The sequence below is a fragment of the Xiphophorus hellerii genome, chromosome 4 (genome assembly GCF_003331165.1).
Source record: "Xiphophorus hellerii strain 12219 chromosome 4, Xiphophorus_hellerii-4.1, whole genome shotgun sequence".
Taxonomy (NCBI): domain Eukaryota; kingdom Metazoa; phylum Chordata; class Actinopteri; order Cyprinodontiformes; family Poeciliidae; genus Xiphophorus; species Xiphophorus hellerii.
The window spans coordinates 21,080,587-21,098,173 of NC_045675.1; the positions used below are offsets into that span (position 1 = coordinate 21,080,587).

The 17,587-nt window shown below is 35.1% G+C and overlaps 1 protein-coding gene across 1 annotated transcript in view; it reads right to left on the reverse strand.

Annotated features, from left to right (window-relative positions):
* Positions 1-1,058: 1,058 nt before the first annotated feature.
* The window catches only part of gpc5a (glypican 5a), a 125,826-nt gene continuing 109,297 nt past the window's right edge, over positions 1,059-17,587 (reverse strand). The window contains exon 9 of the mRNA XM_032561617.1: positions 1,059-2,550. Within this exon, the coding sequence (XP_032417508.1) occupies positions 2,396-2,550 (155 nt within the window). The 3' untranslated portion in view covers positions 1,059-2,395. The remainder of the gene's footprint in view (positions 2,551-17,587) is intronic.

A 17,587-nucleotide genomic window follows, 5' to 3' on the forward strand; every position in this document is an offset into this window, starting at 1 on the left:
CACATCATCAGTTTTCATGTGTAAATTATGTTCAGATTGTTTTAAAATATTTAAATCCTGTTAAATATTTAACCTGTGTTTAATAAAAACACCATGACAGATGTTTCCCTGTCAACATTTACTGAACAAAGATGAAGTCAAAATTGAAACTCATTAAGCGGCTCCCCAAAATCCAAGATTAATGGTTTAATGTTTCAACTCCATTAAAAGGATGAATCACCTCTTCAGCTTTTGTCAATTTTAGCAGAGGTTTGGTATATCAAGCTTTTTTTCTGATTCAGGTGGAAGACGCCAGGCCCAGAACCCTTAGTTATATACAAAATAACTAGATTTTTAAGTTTCTTTTTCTTTTTCTGTACCATTACTGTATTGCTGAAGTTTATAAAAATACCTTAACAAATGCAATTGAAAGATGAAACCAGTAATGTCAAAATTGGTCTCCAAGGGCTGAAACAACAACCGTTAAACACCTGGAATGTCATTGTGGGATTTATATGATGATTTTCCTTGACTGTGTCAGGATTTTAGGGATCACCAGGAAACACAAACCTAAATTTGAGAAGTCAGGCCTTAGACCTAAAGTGCCATAAGCTCAGCTCTTATTTTTCAAAAATAAGACTTTAAATTTTTTAATTGAAACTATAAGGACAAAACTAGGCTTAGGAGAATGGGCATGTACGTACATACAAATGTGAGAAAAGTTGAAGGTTTCAGAGAGAAATTTGATGGAAATCTTCAGAGATCAACTTGAATTGTGTGTTAGTAGCCATTTGTTTGTCACTATGAAGCAGCTTTGACTTGAGTGCAGTTAAAAATTGTTCTTCTTAAATCCATTTGTTGTTATCCTGAAGGCCAAAAAGAAAGATGCTGGAGACGGAAGTGCAATCCTTAACTCATGTCCTGTTGAGACAAACATCATTTCACTAAGACTTGTTGCTCTTTGGTCCTGTTCTACATGGCAGACTTCTCATCTTTAACTCATCTGGAATATTTGTCTTCTTTGGGTTCTTAAAATATCCATCACATGTTCCTGTCCCGTTGGAATGATGAGACTCGGATTATAGCTGAAATATCTTTAACAGTTCAACAGCAAAGCAAATTCTGACAACAGACTCAGACAGTGTTCAATGGAAAATACACAGAAAGAAACATTGGACTGATGCCACATCTGAATCCAACCGAAAGAGAAACAATGGAGAGAGGATAATTAACATGTCATCTGTATTTTGGACAGGACATACATTATCTTAAAATGTCATGAAAAAAACAAAAGATTTATAAACACAATTTCAAGAACTAAAGGGCCTTAAATCTGTGATATGCTTTTTCAAATTTATTTTTGTATACAGTAAAAATAAAGTATCTAATTTTGTTTGGAAAGTGCTCACTTCTGAACCAATAAAAATATACTTCTTTTACTACCATCAAGTGCTTTTCTCTCCCAGTCATTGTCCAGACATGCATGGAAAACATAAAACATGTCTCTTTTACATTTATCGGCACAGAAATCTGTTAGCAACACACCAGTATTATGCAGTCAGGAAGCAAGCTGAAGCAATCAAATCTTTTTTCACTCCTGGCTCCTGGAGCTATCAGCCCCCGTCCAGGCCCATGAAGACATCGTTGGATTGAGTTTGAAAGATGATAATAGAATCCTGCGGAAACTAATTTATTTCTAAAGAAGAAAAGGGTATGAATTCTCACATGCACCCCATCTCCACCTGTCCACTCTTCAGCAGTTTTCACCCTTGCAGTTGTATTACTGCACAGTTGCTTGATTAAGCCATAAAGCATGATGTAATTTTGATTTTCAACAGTATAAAACGGGAAAAAAGGGTATTTCATACATACCTCATAGTTTAGTGTGTTTTTATCCACTTGCATAAAAAAGTAAGTGCCAGTTTTAATACAGAGTAATTGTTATAATAGTCTTTTATAAAAACTCAATTTCACCATATACAAATATTGCAACTGCAGGAGAAACAGATTTTTAAAAAAAACAACAATCTGTACTGCATTGAGATGTACAATACAGTACTTCTGTACTGTACAGTGTACAGTACAGTGTACTTCTGTACTTGCAGAAGTACAGTGATGCATAAATATTTACAGAGTATTTACTAAATGTACAGTAATACAGTTCATTTCAGACCAAACATTTACAGCATTGTTATTGTCTTATCTTTCTTATTATAAATAAATCATCATTTGCCTATTGCCTTATCAAAAATAACTGGTATTTTCAAGCCACAATATGCAGTTTCACACTTAGCCCAGGAGAAGTTCTGTCCAAGTCATTATTATATTGTAATAATGACGTCCACTGGCTTCCTCATCTTGGGGCAAATAAGCTTAACATCTAAATTTAATGTTTAATAGAGCAAAAACGCAGCTGTTACAAGTCCAAGATCATATGAAAGCAAAGCAATACTAGGACCCAGATGGCTCCAGTCAGTCTGAGGCTGTGAGATTTGCCATCTATTTCTGAGTCCTTGGCAGGTGGATGATGATAATGATGATGTTTGTAATCACTGGTCACATCTGGACTCACTGCAGAGAGAGAAGAGATGAAAATTACAGTTTGAAGGATGCTCATTAACAGCATGACATTAGGATGCACTGCAATTTTACATGTTAGAAGGACAAGGATGGTTTACTTTACATTTTTTACATGCCAATAAACATAATAAAGAAACAGAGTCTATCTTTGAATTCATCTTTGAAAGTCTTTCTTTTCTTCTCTGTGAGATTTTGTTCAGATATATGAAAATTGGGTTTCCTCCTAAAACATGAAAATACAAAAAAAATCAAGAAAAAATAACATAAGAACTTTGTATGGTTATCACTCCACACCAGCTGGATTATTTGATATTATTTTCCAAGGTACTTTATATCACAGCTGCAGAAGTAGCTCCTTTTTAAAACTATTGCTAACTACTGCTATTTTCATGCCCTAGACGCAAATTTTAATGAAGCCATGTAAAACACTGTTTGTTTTTTCAATTAACCTTTTTGTAAACAGGAAAAAAAATGCATTGAAAGAAAATGACAAGTTATAATAAATAGGTGCATGTTATTAAATCAGGCTGGAGAACTTTTAATTTGGAGGTAAGAAGAAGTCAGTGAGATTTATTCAGTTAATTTCAACATTTTCTGTAGTAAGTTTCAGGATAAGGAAGCAGCGTGAACAAAAGCCTTGTTACCCAATTCAGAGCAAATGGGACAGAAAGCAGCAGCAAGTTTTGTGAGCAAAAATATAGGAGTCAATATTTCTCAGTGCAATTCCAGTACAGACAAAGGCCAGCAGAAGTCTGAGTAATGCTTTGTAAATAAAAGTTAACCAATGGGAATTCTGTCGGGCAGCCAGACCACGCCGCTCCACCCAGGAACATAATAGCAACGGTTTGTTGATATTGTGCAGTTTGTAATGAACCTCGGAGAAGAGGAGTAGACATAGTCAGGCATCCTAAAATGATTGACTAGGTAAAAAAATGATTTTGCTACTTAACTACATCCATTTGTTTCAATTTAGGCTGGATAGTGGCATAGTTGTTGGCATGTCTTGCAGCAAGAAACTCCTCAGTTTGAACTTTGACCTAAGTTTTTCTTTATATGTTCTCCCCATGCCTATGTGGCTTTCTCAAACTGTCCACAAATGCAAATATTAGGTTAAAAGGCTACTCTGCATTTCCCTCAGGAGTGTGAGTGTGTGCGTGTGCAGGCAGGCGTGTTTGTCCTGTGTGTCTCTGTGTTTCCTTGTGATGTACTGTCACGCTATTTTCTTTTTCCTTCTTTTGATTTTCTGTCTCCAGTCCAATTTCCTAAAAATAAGTGATCTAAAAAAACAAAAATTTACCTAACCATGTTGCAATGTACTGCAGACCAAGACCATCTCTTCTTTTTAAAACAAAATTTAATTAACTTCCTGGCAAAATAGATGTTTCACCCTTGCAACTTTACTTCAGACCAAACAAAATAGTCAGAAAATTGAGACAACCCTAAGTCACTTGTAAAATCATTCAAGGTCAGGGTTAAAATTTGAGTGAAAACAGCATTATATATTCTATCAAATCCCACACAAGGAATTTATGTGGCATTTGATGGAGCAACTTAAGCTGGATATGTTATGTATTTCATTTCCCTCTTAATTACAACTGCAGCAATAATGCCTCATACATCTTTTGCAGCTGCAATACATTAGTGCCCCTGTTAAACCATTAGGGGAGTGTGTTAATTTTCCACTACCCTATAAATAGCGAGCTGATGCAACCACAGGGCACCTTCATCCTCCATCTGATTCCCTGGAGATGCAGCAGAGAGCATCCTGGGTGCATCTTTGTGTCAACAGACACAGAGTGTTTATGGCAAGGTGTTAAAAGTGTTAAAGCCCATTCAATAGCCCCACAAACTAGAGTTGTGAAAGTAGTTCATGAGATGGAGGACTTGTCTTTTTTTTTGTGTGTAGAATCCACCTGTTTGTTCTTTTCTTAAACTAACGAAGTAAAAGTCAGTGTCAAGCCATCATGACTGGTTTCCATATAAACATTTAAAAACAATGAATCAATATTGCAGCCAGTTCTAACAGTAGAGAACTACAATCAATAAAACAATTCAATGCACAGATTTAGTGTGACATGGGAGAATGGATCAGGAAGCCTTAAACATAAACAGTAACCAATTTACTACTCTTTTTTATTTTTTTTACTTTTGAAACTTATTCCCCGGATTGCCTGGCCATGAACTCAAACACCTCCACGTCTTTATGTCTTTAAAATTAAACCTAAGCAGATATCAAGTCAGACAGCTGCACCACACCAGCAGTCAACATCCATCTTGTTGTTTACATGTCGTTGGAGGCCTTTAGGGCTGGAGGGGAGAAATTCTGTGTACCCTGCTGTGTGAAATAGAGCATCCTCTTTAACCCTGCTGATGAAGCCTCAGTCTTCATTGTGAATTTCTTCCCCTCAGGGAAGGAGTGAGGTTGAACCCAAATAGATGACCAGCTGCTCAAGGATTCTGGAGTTTCTCGCTTAGGCCCAAGGGTCATAAGTCTGTCATGGGCTGAATTAGTCTCACCTACACCCTTCCAGCTCTCCTATCAAAGTTTATCTCAGTGGCAGAAAAATAAAACCAGCTGTAGATGCCATTTGTACTATATGGATTCAATTCCACTTTTTATGGTGTGGCACAAATGGAGTGTAATTCTTTTACCCAGAGCAGGATCCAAAGCAGTTACATGATTTTGAAAAGACAAACAACAATCCTAAATATATGCTGTAATCAAATTCAGTGATTATGTAATTTAGATGATGTCAAACAAATATTTATAAAGTGCCGAGTAAAGCAAACACACACACACACACACCCACCCCCACACACACACCTTTTTCACCAGATTTAATGTGTCATTTCTGCATGTATTATTTATTTAGAAAGATCTGTACCTGTTGTGAAAGCAGATGATCATGTCCAGTCAACTGCCTATTGATTGCATACCACAGAGCTTCAAGGATAGCATTCAGCTCACTGACAGGTTTTACCCAAAAGCACTGAACTGTAGCCTTCACTAGGCTCCTCTTACTGAAGATACAATGTTTATAATGCAGGAACAAGCTCTAGACAGAATGGCTGAGTATCTGTTATGATGAATAAACTAAAAGACAATTCACAGAGAATACTCTTATTTTAACTGCTTGACTGAACCAAACCCAGTCAACTCTAAATTAAGCATAAACTCTTAATTTAGAGTAGAATAGAATAGAAATGTCCTTTATTGTTTCTCAGTCAGGAAATATTAGGTGTAACAGCAGCAAAGTGACAGTCAAATGGAAACATGCAAATCCACACAAGGTTAATTATAACAACAAAAACAAGACTGTATGGTAAAAGTAGACTTAGAACATAAGAAAAAATACTATACTCTTATTGCAAATTGAATACTCAGATAGCCAATAAAAAAGCAAATAAACAACAGCGCATTTGATGGTTAAATAAAATACCAGGGAGTAAAAAAAAGCAAACACAGAAACATGAACTACAAATTGTCATTAACAATAAATCAATTATAAAATGCCTTAGATATATAACCACTCTAATTTACTTTCACTACCTGACTGAGACACATAAGAAGTCAGCTGCACAATGGAGATCATTTCTGAAGAACATCAACGTTAAGCTCCTGAAACATTTTTTCCTTGTATGGTGGGAGTTTTAAAAACAGTATAGCCTGCATATTTTGCCCCCAGTTATTAGCTGGGGTCAGGTCACTCTTCTGCTAGTCAGACCTTAATGATCTTATGTGTAGGTCATTAATTCTTAGTCAGACATTTCCACTTGCACCAGTTGCACATATGTGGCCTCTCAGAATAGAAAGGCTCATGCAACACATCCAAAATAATGTGTGACAGGCTGGTTCAGTGGGAGATGAAACCATGCATGCTGCGCTGCAGACATAGGAAGATGATGCTAAAGCTACCTGCATATCTTCCCTCATCACTGTAACCCAAGGTAGATGCCAAACAGTATGACAGGTATGAGGTATTAGAATCATTCATTTTAGATTAGAAAGTGCTGTGTTGAAAGCAAAGGCAGATACAGATCTCATAATTAATTACTGCTTACGCTTATTTATCAATAGAAACTACCTAATTCAACAGTCCATGTCTAGCATTTGTGGTTTCTCTTTGAATCTGTCTTATTGTGACCACATTCAAATAGTTGCAACCGTGATGACACCAAAACCCTTATACTTACGTGTTTGAAAACCATATCTGAACTGAAATGGTTTTATTTGAATGTCTCTATGTATGTTCATAGAAATTGCTATGAAATAATCCATTGTGAAACAATGCAACCACCACAGTAGGAATTAGGTAATATAGGGTAAACAAAAAGAAGGCAATTTTAAATTACATAAGATTATATAGCTATAATGACAAAGGGTACAACCTACAAAGGTAAAGTTGTTAGAAATATAAACTGAAGATGTTTCAAAAATAATATTTCTGCAATGTAACACCCAGTTATGTGTGAAAAATAATCTTTAAACTCATGAAATAATTTCTCAAAATAACATGTAACAAATGCAGCCATTCTCATTTGGCAGGCACATACTTGATTACAAACAAATACATGTTACTTAATAGCTCTCAGACACACAAACACAAACACACACACACACTGTATTGACTTTGCACTGCAGCTATTATTATACACAGCCATCAATGCAGACTGTTCTGGCTCTAAGTGGGTTGACTTTATAGATCATAATGAAGGTGCAGACGAAGGAATATATTACCTCTCTAAAAGAACAACTACATCCTCAATATAATAACCCAGCAGAGGTAGCACATTTCTTGCTATGACTCATTAAATGGTGAATTTGGTCTCCAATCACTAAAAGCTGAAAACAGCTAAAATGACCTTGCCTTTTTTGGGATTCAAGAATGAAAGATTTGAGAAATTGGTCTGTAATTATATGTTTTGGTAAATTGGCTCCAGAGAGGTTAGGCTGTTTGAAAAGGTCCTCAGGCTGAGGAGAGACATGTGTCAGGAAGTGAATCCCTACAACGGAAGAAAAATCAATACAAGCTGGATCCTGATGGCTTGGACAAACAATGATCAATAGCGCGCTAACTGCTTCGTGAAAAATATCTAACAACTGCAGTGGCAGAAAATGTTATTGCAGATTTTTATCATATTTTTAGTGTTTCTGTATGAGTTTTAGAAATTGCTTGCCAAACACACCCTCCCTTCCAATACACTATTGAGTTTTATTATTGAGAAGGGTTATCCAACATGGAAACAGTCAGCTCATTACCCTTCTCTTTCAAAAGCTGCAGCTTGTTGTTGATCCAGTTGAATAAATTAAATGGTAGACTAATCAGGCTGCGTAATAAATGACATGATAAAGCAAGTCTCACATTTGAAGCATTACAAGCCATAGTTTTCTGTTGTAAATTCAACATAAAATATCTTATCTAATGGCATTTAAGAGTGTAATATTACCACAACCCCAGTCTGAATTCCCTCTCTGAATATAATTACAGAAGCTTTGCAATGTTGACTTTACTGCAGATGCAGATGTTTTATGGGTAGTGATTTATGTGGCTGTGACAGCAGCTACAAGCAGCAGACACTTTACAACGGGGATTTTTTTGGGATTCATTATTACAGCATTCCAATTACCACCTCCATATAGTGAAGAAAAACCCAGAGACAAATGGAAAGATTACTTGACCAAAACTACACAATTCTTATTTTGTAGATTTTTTTTCTAACTTACCATGGCTTGGGAAATAATTATTAACATTTTCACCCTTATTCTTTAGAAATGCAAGGCAAAAACACAGCCAAATAACTGTAAGGCTGACACACTGGTAGGTCCATAAAAAGCTTAGATTTTCTGAAATACAGGTGTCTTTGCACTGTGTTTAAGAAAGTAGACAGTCTACCTGTCTATTGGAAAACAGTAGGTAGACTTATCCTGCTAATCCTATGTATTATACATACATAGCTCTTCCACAGTTCAAATATTAATTTTAAAACATTACAAACAAATGAAAATGCAGTGACTTTGAAAAGCCAGTTCTTGTAGAATGGCTGTAAAAATCATACAAATCAATCATAAAAGTAAACCTAATAAACTATTATTTTTGATATGAGTCCCAGTTTTAGTCTTAGTAAAAAAAAAACAGCTACTTTTGGACAACAAATGTAATTGACAGGTCTTGTTGCAACTCTAACCTTTGCAAGTTTTCTCCCCCTATGTTAACTGTACTCTTTGTAAACACCTTTGGTCATTACTGAAAAGGGATGACTGCAGAACTTTCTCAAGACGACACATTTGCTTACTTGCAAGTCTGAACAGTAAAATCTTTAAATTGTAAGGGTAATAAAAAAAAAGACTTTCATCACAAGTACAATATCCTCAATAGTTATGTTTACTGAGCACAAGACTAACAATCTTTTCCCAACAAAACCAAAATCAAGTCTTTGTTTTTGTGACTTTTCAAGTGCATTCCCATCCTTGACCTTTTTTTGATATTATTAATTCAGCAAAATAATACATTTTAGTTAATTAAGGAATAGACCAATATAAATCACAAAATTCATATACATAGTTTTCAGCATTTTTACAAATAAAGATATGAAATGTGTGCTGAATGCTTGTATTCAGATCAAACAAGGCTTCGATCTAAAGCTTCACATTGTATCAATGGCTGAACATTGTTCTTCAGGACAGTGAAGATCTACTCTCTAGAGTCAACTCTCTTAAAGCCTTCAAGAGGTTTTCTTGCAGGATTGTCATGTATTGAGCTTTCAAATAAACTTTGATATGATTTCTGCTGTTTTTGATGTATAAAGAAACCCTCAAACCATGATGCCGCCATCAGTATGTTTTACTCCAGAGGTGGTGTGTGCTTAGACGGAAGTATAGTGTTAGCTTTAGAGTTGTACATGTGAAACAAAAAGTTACATTTTGTCTCATTTGACATTTTTTGACATGTTGCTGTGTACACGGGTTTTTTCCATATTGGCCAGAATTGTGCAGTGTAGTGCTAATGGTTGTCTGGTCAGGAGATTCTCTCACCTGATGTTTGGACATCTGCAACTTCTCCAGATTTACTAGAGGGACTTTGGTCATTTTTCTTTTTGCTCCACCTGTCAGCTTAGGTGGAAGTTAACTTGGTAGGTTTGTAGTTGTAATATTCTGATGATGGACTGATAAGTGATATTTGAGTTGCTCAAAGCCTCACATGTCTGTCAGGTCCCTAGTCTTTTTGATGCCGTTGTCTAATGTTCTTCAACAAACCTCAGCTGCTTTGTGAAGCAGGGATGCATTTATACTGGGATTAAATCACTGGGATTAAATCACACACTAATGAACCTTATTTTTAGGTCACTTCTGAAAGCAATTGGTAACACTGGGATTTATTTATTTGGAGTTATCAGAGTAAAGGGGGGCTGCAAGCAAATGCGTTTGTTTTGTAATAATCTTGTAAACCACTTAAGCTTTTCCTTCTTCTTCACAGCTATGCATTGCTTTTTTTTTATTTAGAACATAAAATCCCACTGAAATACTTTAAAGCTTGTGGTGATTATGTGACAAAATATAAAAAGTGTTATTAATATCTACAATATTACTCATCAGCATAAAGCTTGGCCCGCTAATATTGAAAGGTGCCCTCTGGTGTGTACATGTTTTCTTTGACTCTAAAAGGCCTTTCAAAAATGTTATCCATGAGAAACTATGTGCAGTTTGAGTGTGCACAATATCACTGGGGTTTCTGCTTGTTCTCGGATGAGAAAATCACCTTCATTTAAATGATTTCAATTATAACTTGGAGAGAGGTTTTGGAGAAAATGAGCATTTATATATGATCTAATGTTTTCCCTAATAAATAAACCAGACAACTGAATCCTTTTAATATGATGTGAACAAGTAAAGTTGAAAGGATTAGGCCACAGTATTACAGAAAAGCGCAATCAAAGAGCAGTGATTCAATTTTCTAATCCTTTTCTCCCAAAATGTTACCATGTACTTTGATGCTAAGCGGATGAGTAAACAATGGCTCAAACCACTGGCTCAAAGGCGATTTCTGAGTAAATATTAATCCAGAAAATGAATCCAAAATAAATTCTAACAGATGACAACTTTTGTTTTGAATAAAAGGTTTGTTAGCAAAATCTTGAAAGAAGATATTTCATTCTGTGACTTCAGAGTGTGAAAATTTGCATGTGGCAAAGTTACATTAGTGCTTGTCAAACCTAAACATGTTTCCATAGGTACGCAATACCTTCATCTAAAGATATATACTGTATATATATACTGTATATATACTGTATATATATATATGCATACAGTACAGACCAAAAGTTTGGACACACCGTTGTGTCCAAACTTTTGGTCTGTACTGTATATTCATGTGATAAATAAAATGAAAATATCATATTTATATCCTTAGTATCAGAGGTGGGGACTCGAGTCACATGACTTGGACTTGAGTCATTAAAATCAAGGCTTGAGACTCAACTTGGAAAAATGCTCAAAGACTCGGACTTGACTTTGACTTTCACACCATTGACTTGGGACTTGACTTGACTTGAAGCTGTTTACTTGAAAAGACTTGATATTTTACTCAAAGTCTTAAAATTTAAAACACATTATGCACATTATACTAAATGCAATCCAAAACAACCATTAATCATCATGAATGATGTATGTGAGAATGTGGCTATTCTTATTTATTAGTTTTTTTTGGTTTGTTTTTTTACCAGTTATTTGTTATTTCTTACATTGTGTGTGAATTGTGAGACAGTTATTTTTTGTTTTTAAGCATATGCACTGACTGATGGCACTTTTTAAATTTCGTTGTTCTTGTGACAATGACAATAAAGATTTATCTTATCTTATCTTTATAAAGTGGCCCCATTAATTCATTTCACTCATTCCGTATTAACAGGCGCAGACCATCCCTCTGGTTTTCCACACTCCATATGTATAGTGCGTAAGCTGCAGCACAACCAATCAAATTAACAGGATTTAAAAATAACAACGGGGGGAAAGAAACGAGAGACGAAAAAACGCTCAAAGCAGATATGCTCCTGTGAGTAATTTCTTTTGTGTACATCAATCATGAAATATCCAACTAAAAACGGAGTGAAACATGCAAAACCTGCAAGAACCGGATCTCAGATGGAGATACAACAACTTCCAACTGTTTGACATTTGAAGTGGCACAAAGAACGGTGAGAGGTTCTTTTCTTTTACTATGAGACAACTGACTAGCTAACGTCGTGTTAGCAACTCTGGGTTACGTTGGTGATACCACTTATCTTTAACTTGTCTGCTATGTTTAGTTATGCTGTATAAATCCGGTGATTCAAACGTATCCACATTAATGTGCACCGTGTTAGCTCAGGAAGTCGGTGGATAGTGAGCGGGCTCCGGATCAGAAAGCAGGTTCTGGACCTGAACTCAGGGAAGAGAGTTTGTCTCTGTCCCATCATAATGATGAACTGGGTCCAGTTCCATCACAGGATGGATGGTGTATTCATAAGGACAACTACGGTTTCTTACACCCCTTTCCCACCCTGCTCCCATATTAGTATTTTCCCATAAATATCCTCCTCCCCCCTACTGTTCTTACTTTAGTTTTACTCCCCCTCCTCTGACAGTAGCACCAGACAGAGACATTTTCCATATTCTCAAATCCAAAATTTGACAGGTGTGGGTGTATTTGCAGACATCTATGTTTGGGAAATTATATTGATAATAGATTGTTTACTGAGTTAGTGCATTAAGTCTACTGTTTTTTCAGTTATAACTCTTCAAATGGCGGCGTGATGGTCGTTGAAATACCATCTCCAAGTGGTATAATTGAGTGCATTGTGTGTTTGATTTTAAAAAGAACACATGGTCTATTATTTACATTTAGCATAATTGGAACATTGATTAAAAAAAAAAAAAAAACACGACTCGAAAGGACTTGAAATTCCAAGCTCCTGACTTGAGACTTGACTCGACGTTTGCCTGTCTTTACTAGAGACTTGACTCGGACTTGAGGACAAAGACTTGAGACTTACTTGAAAATTGCAAAACAGTGATTTGGTCCCACCTCTGCTTAGTATATAAACATGCAATTTGAGTTGTTCTGTATGCTCTGGAACAAAGTGTTTCTAACTAGAAAAAATTATAAGGCTTTCAAAACTGTCATCACAGTACCACAACTATAAATACCAAAGATGCAAATAAAACGCTACATCCAGGTCATTGATACAGATTGATCTCCTGTTTGAAACACCAGTTAGGTAAATCTTTTTTGTGTGTGTTTTTATAATGGTCTTTAATTTCGGACATGTTCAAAGGGTGATGTGCACCGGGTGCCTACTGGACATGTCTGGAGTGCAGAGTGTCTGATCAGAAGGAGCCACATTTCTCCTAGTTCAAAGTATTTTTTCTCTGGCATCTGCTCATGTTAAAAACTCTCATGTTTGACATGTATCATGTAGTTGCTCTAAGTTTATAAGATGCAGATTTCTGTGAAATGTCCTATTGAGATTGCCTCTTTTTTCACTTCTTTATATAAAAATTGAGTGAATTGTCTTCTAAAAGCACTTTTTAGTATAAAGAAACAATTATTTTTTTACTTAAGAACTGACTATTATCCTAAGTAGTCAGAAAATGAGCAGATGCCTTTTAAAGCTCTGAAAGTGGCACAGACAGTATTGTGTGTCTTTCTTGGTATCAAATTTAATTCAATACCATTTCTTGTGATTTATCCATTAAATAGTAAAATGTTTCTATTCATTATATTTTTGTACAATTCTGTTTATTTCTGTCTTGTTGTCAGTCTTATACCTGAATTTATAAATTTCATTTTGCATAGTTTTTTTTTTTTATTATTTATTTATCGCATTATCTTACTTTTTTTTTACCCTCTGTGATCATATATTTCCATTAGCTTGTCAGTGAAAGCTGCTAAAGTCAAGGGATACATTTCAGAAATAAGTTTGAGGGAAATAAATACACAAAACAATGCCTCTGTTACTTGTATATCATGTATATCATATTCAACAGGCTTATATGAATATATGTCAACATCACATCTCCAAAAAAGATATTCACATCTTGCTTCACTACTAGATGGTGTCGATTTTTTTTTCCAACAACAAACACTATGTATTGTAGGGTTGCCACAATGTCACCAGACAGGCAGACATGTTCCTACATACATAATAAAGACCCCCCTCCTCATACTCCACACACACAAACACACACGCCGATGGGCTTTTAATGTGTGGTGTTAAGCTACTTCAGGGATCAGGGAAAAGGTGAATCTATAGAGCCATATAGAGCATGACAGCCAGGATACATCCATACAGACATGAATATTTCCCAGTTGTTTCTGCTTCAGTGGTTTTGTTTACAAAAGAAAAAAAAAATGAGCTGAGGAGAAAAGCAAGGCAAAGAGGAACCACCTGAGACCTTTTGAAGAAAAAGCTCAGTGGTCCCATTCTCACACATTAATTCTATTCAGCTCTGAGCCGGGTGCCCTCTCAATTATACTCAGACACCCACAGACAACAGAATAAATTAAATCTTTATCAGCAAAAACTGCATCATTTTGTAACTCATTGTGAATTCATTCATCTACATTGTCTGTACAATTTCAGTGTTTAATAAATTACCAGTTCCTAATGATTGATCCACTGTAGTCGCTATTTTTCTCGATTCCCTTCCTCATTCTTTTTCTGAATGATGACACAATCAGGCTGTGTCACTTTTGCATTTCTGCCACCTCAATCAGAGCCAAAGGAGTCTAAGCTGAATTAAATCAAAACAGGATAACAGACACACGCACACGGTAAAGCTTTAAAATCTATGTACTGCAAGCACACAAAAACACACACTTTAGAAGATAGCAAATTTCTTTAAATTATTTAAACAATATTGGGATTTATTAGATCTTTTTTGCGTTATCATGTGAATTGTCCAATGGTGAAAGGGTCAGTCTCCTACAACAACAACAAAATCCTTTTGAAGCAAGAACAAACAGCTAATACGATAACAAATAAAAGACAAATAACTTATAAAACGGTCTTTTTGATAAATTATTCAGTTATCTATAACTTGATTGTTTATTTGTTTGTTCAGTGATTGATAATTTACCATCTCACAAGGCTTCTTATCTGATTGGATCATTGTTTGTGTTACAAAGGTGTAATTTGTCAATAATTCTCTATACTGGGTTTAACAGTCATTATGTTTATGACAGCTTATAAAAGGAGAGCAGATTTTACATTTTTTCTCTTCAATCAACATAAATTTGTGTAATTAATTAAAACTGCTTTCACTTAATGTCCAATCTGCTTTGAGTGTTATGTTGTGACCAAAATGAATAATGTGAATGCAATTTTTAGTTTAATATTTATTTGTTATCATAATCAGCTTTTTTCTCATTACTGAGATATTTCTTTATCATAATTGTTTTTACAATGAGACTGTAAACCTTGTTATTCTCACCAAGCTGAAGATTAATATATTTCTTATTGTTCAGAAATTATCCTGCAAGATTTCCCGTGAAATATTTTCAAACGTTCACTAATTCAGTCATAAGGCATCATATACTTGCTCCATTATAAATCATTATAGGATGAATCCAAAAATTAAATAGGTCTTAATTTAGTAACAACAGATGCCAAACACTACAACATTTCTAGTTTAAAGTGATTTGAGATGTTATTCCTTGTTGAGTGTACATAAAAACAATCAATGTATTACAGAACTTAAAATATAAATGCAAAAAAGAATATAGTAATACCACTAATTAGGATAACACAATGAAAAGCAATAAAAAAAATATTCTGCAGGTTGGAGCCTGAGGAACTTTACCATATAAGAAATTAAAAATCAATTTGAGGTTTCAAAAATTATTAGAATTGTCAAAGGTGATCATATTACATTTCTAAGAACATGACAGTGATGTGGTTTAAAAGCCTTTTTATTGATGTTTTGATATCATCTTCAGTGGCTTGATTGTTGGAGGAACTTGTACAAAGCATAAAAATGTTTTCTGAATCAAAATGTCTAAGAAGTCTAATGGTATACAAGTTTGCTCTTGTAAAAGAATTTAAAATCTCAACGCATTTGAATACATAGAAAGCTATATAATTGTTTAATAGATAGCTTTATTACTACATTCTGTCACAAACGTCCCTTTGAGGACATTTATGATGTTGCTGTGTCCAAAATGAACATGAGTTTGACAGCCTGTCTGTCAAACTGAAGTCATTTCAGGTTAATTCGATACATTCAATAGATTCCTCAATTGAATCGAATGAATTAATTCTAAGTTATACTTTTAAGATTAAAGCATATTTAGAGACCTATTTATTGAAGCTGATGCTTTTGTCTTGTCTTGGTTTGATTTATTTATTTCAAACAGGTATTTCAAAAACCAGTCAGCAGGACAGAGAAAACATGAGCATACATAATCAAGAACAAAATAATTTGTTTACCACTACTTTTCTGTTTGAAAATGAGTAGGAAGATAAGGTAAGATGACCTATGAAGCAACACCAGTCTTAGACTAAATGTAATTTCTTCTAGACCCAATGTCTAGATGAAAATGCATGCATTTTTTTAGATGAAATGCATTTTTTAAACTTATAGAAAAATGGTAAGAAATTGAGCAGATTTTTCAGCAGACACATACAGTATGTCTTTACAAACCAGACATTGCAAGCTACATGTGTGTGGATGCTATTAGATATTGTAGTAGGAGAGTTTTTTGTGGCAGTTATTTTACCAGATGGGCAAAGTAAAACAAGTAAGTGTGTCTGCATCCTTGCATTGGCATTAAGTTCAATAAAGACACATTTGTTCTCTCTGAAGAGAGACTGTCTATAAACTCTTAAAAGCCAAATCACCTTAAAGCGGCTCTATCTCTGTTTCACCTTATTTCCTCTACCTCTTATACTTAAAGCTAAAGTATTTCTAAATCTCTATTTTGACCTCCATTAAAACCGACATCCATCCTGCTTGTGCTCGTATAGAGAAAAGCAGGATCAATGAGATCTAATTTAAGGCAGGAGCATTATTCTGAAAAAGAAGGCCTAGTGCCTCTCTGCATGGAGCCAGAGAAATGATTAAGTGCCCTGGTTTTATCCCATATGGCTCTGATCCACCCGCCACAGAAGAGGGTGTGCATGTCCAGGATCCCATCACCCCCAGCCTCTATTACATCCTCAGAGCAGTCAATACAGGGGCTCTGACCACCAGTCACTCACTCTCATGTTGCACACACAGGCAGAATACAAATCAGCTTGGAAAAGCCAAAGCTCAGCATCCTCTCTGAGTCCACACCTTTACTTCACATCTTGTGTTTCACAAAGCAAAGGTTTGTGCAAACAAGAGGCATGAGACTTACAATCACAATACAAGTGCAAAAAGAATTTTAGGTTAAACAAATTATTTCATATGAAAAATGAAAATAAAGGAAACTTTTTAAAACTGCTACTAAACTCAAAGCTACATCACATAGAATCAATGGTGAAAATAAATTTGTGCAGCAGTTTCTTATGTTGTCAGTCAGTTGTTAGCTACAAAAAGAAAAACCATTTGGACAAAAGCTTAATTGCAAAGGGCAGAAGCAAGTTGCTGCATTGGTCTGTGCCTCTGGGAAATTATAAACAAATGTACTAGTTTTGTTTTTATTACTCAACTTTTATACACTAAACAAAACACAAATAAAAAATAATATTGCTGGCCAACATAATGTTTTATCATTATCCAAGTCCACGGAGAAAAGCCAAACCTCCAAAAAGCAAAAAACAAACAACATCCTTCGAGAATAATAAGCAATACTCAACCCACTTAATATTGTATCAGATAGAGTCAGACAGTGTTAACAAAAAGTGGGGATGTATTAAATTTTTCATACACAGTTCCGTTTTTCCACAAAGGAAAATAAATTGAACGGAGCTGATCAAACTGACATGCTGGTAAAGGTCCCTGCAAACTTCCTCCTCTTGGTCTTACCCTTCTTTTTGTAGCAAACATCAGCTCACATCCTCAGAATTA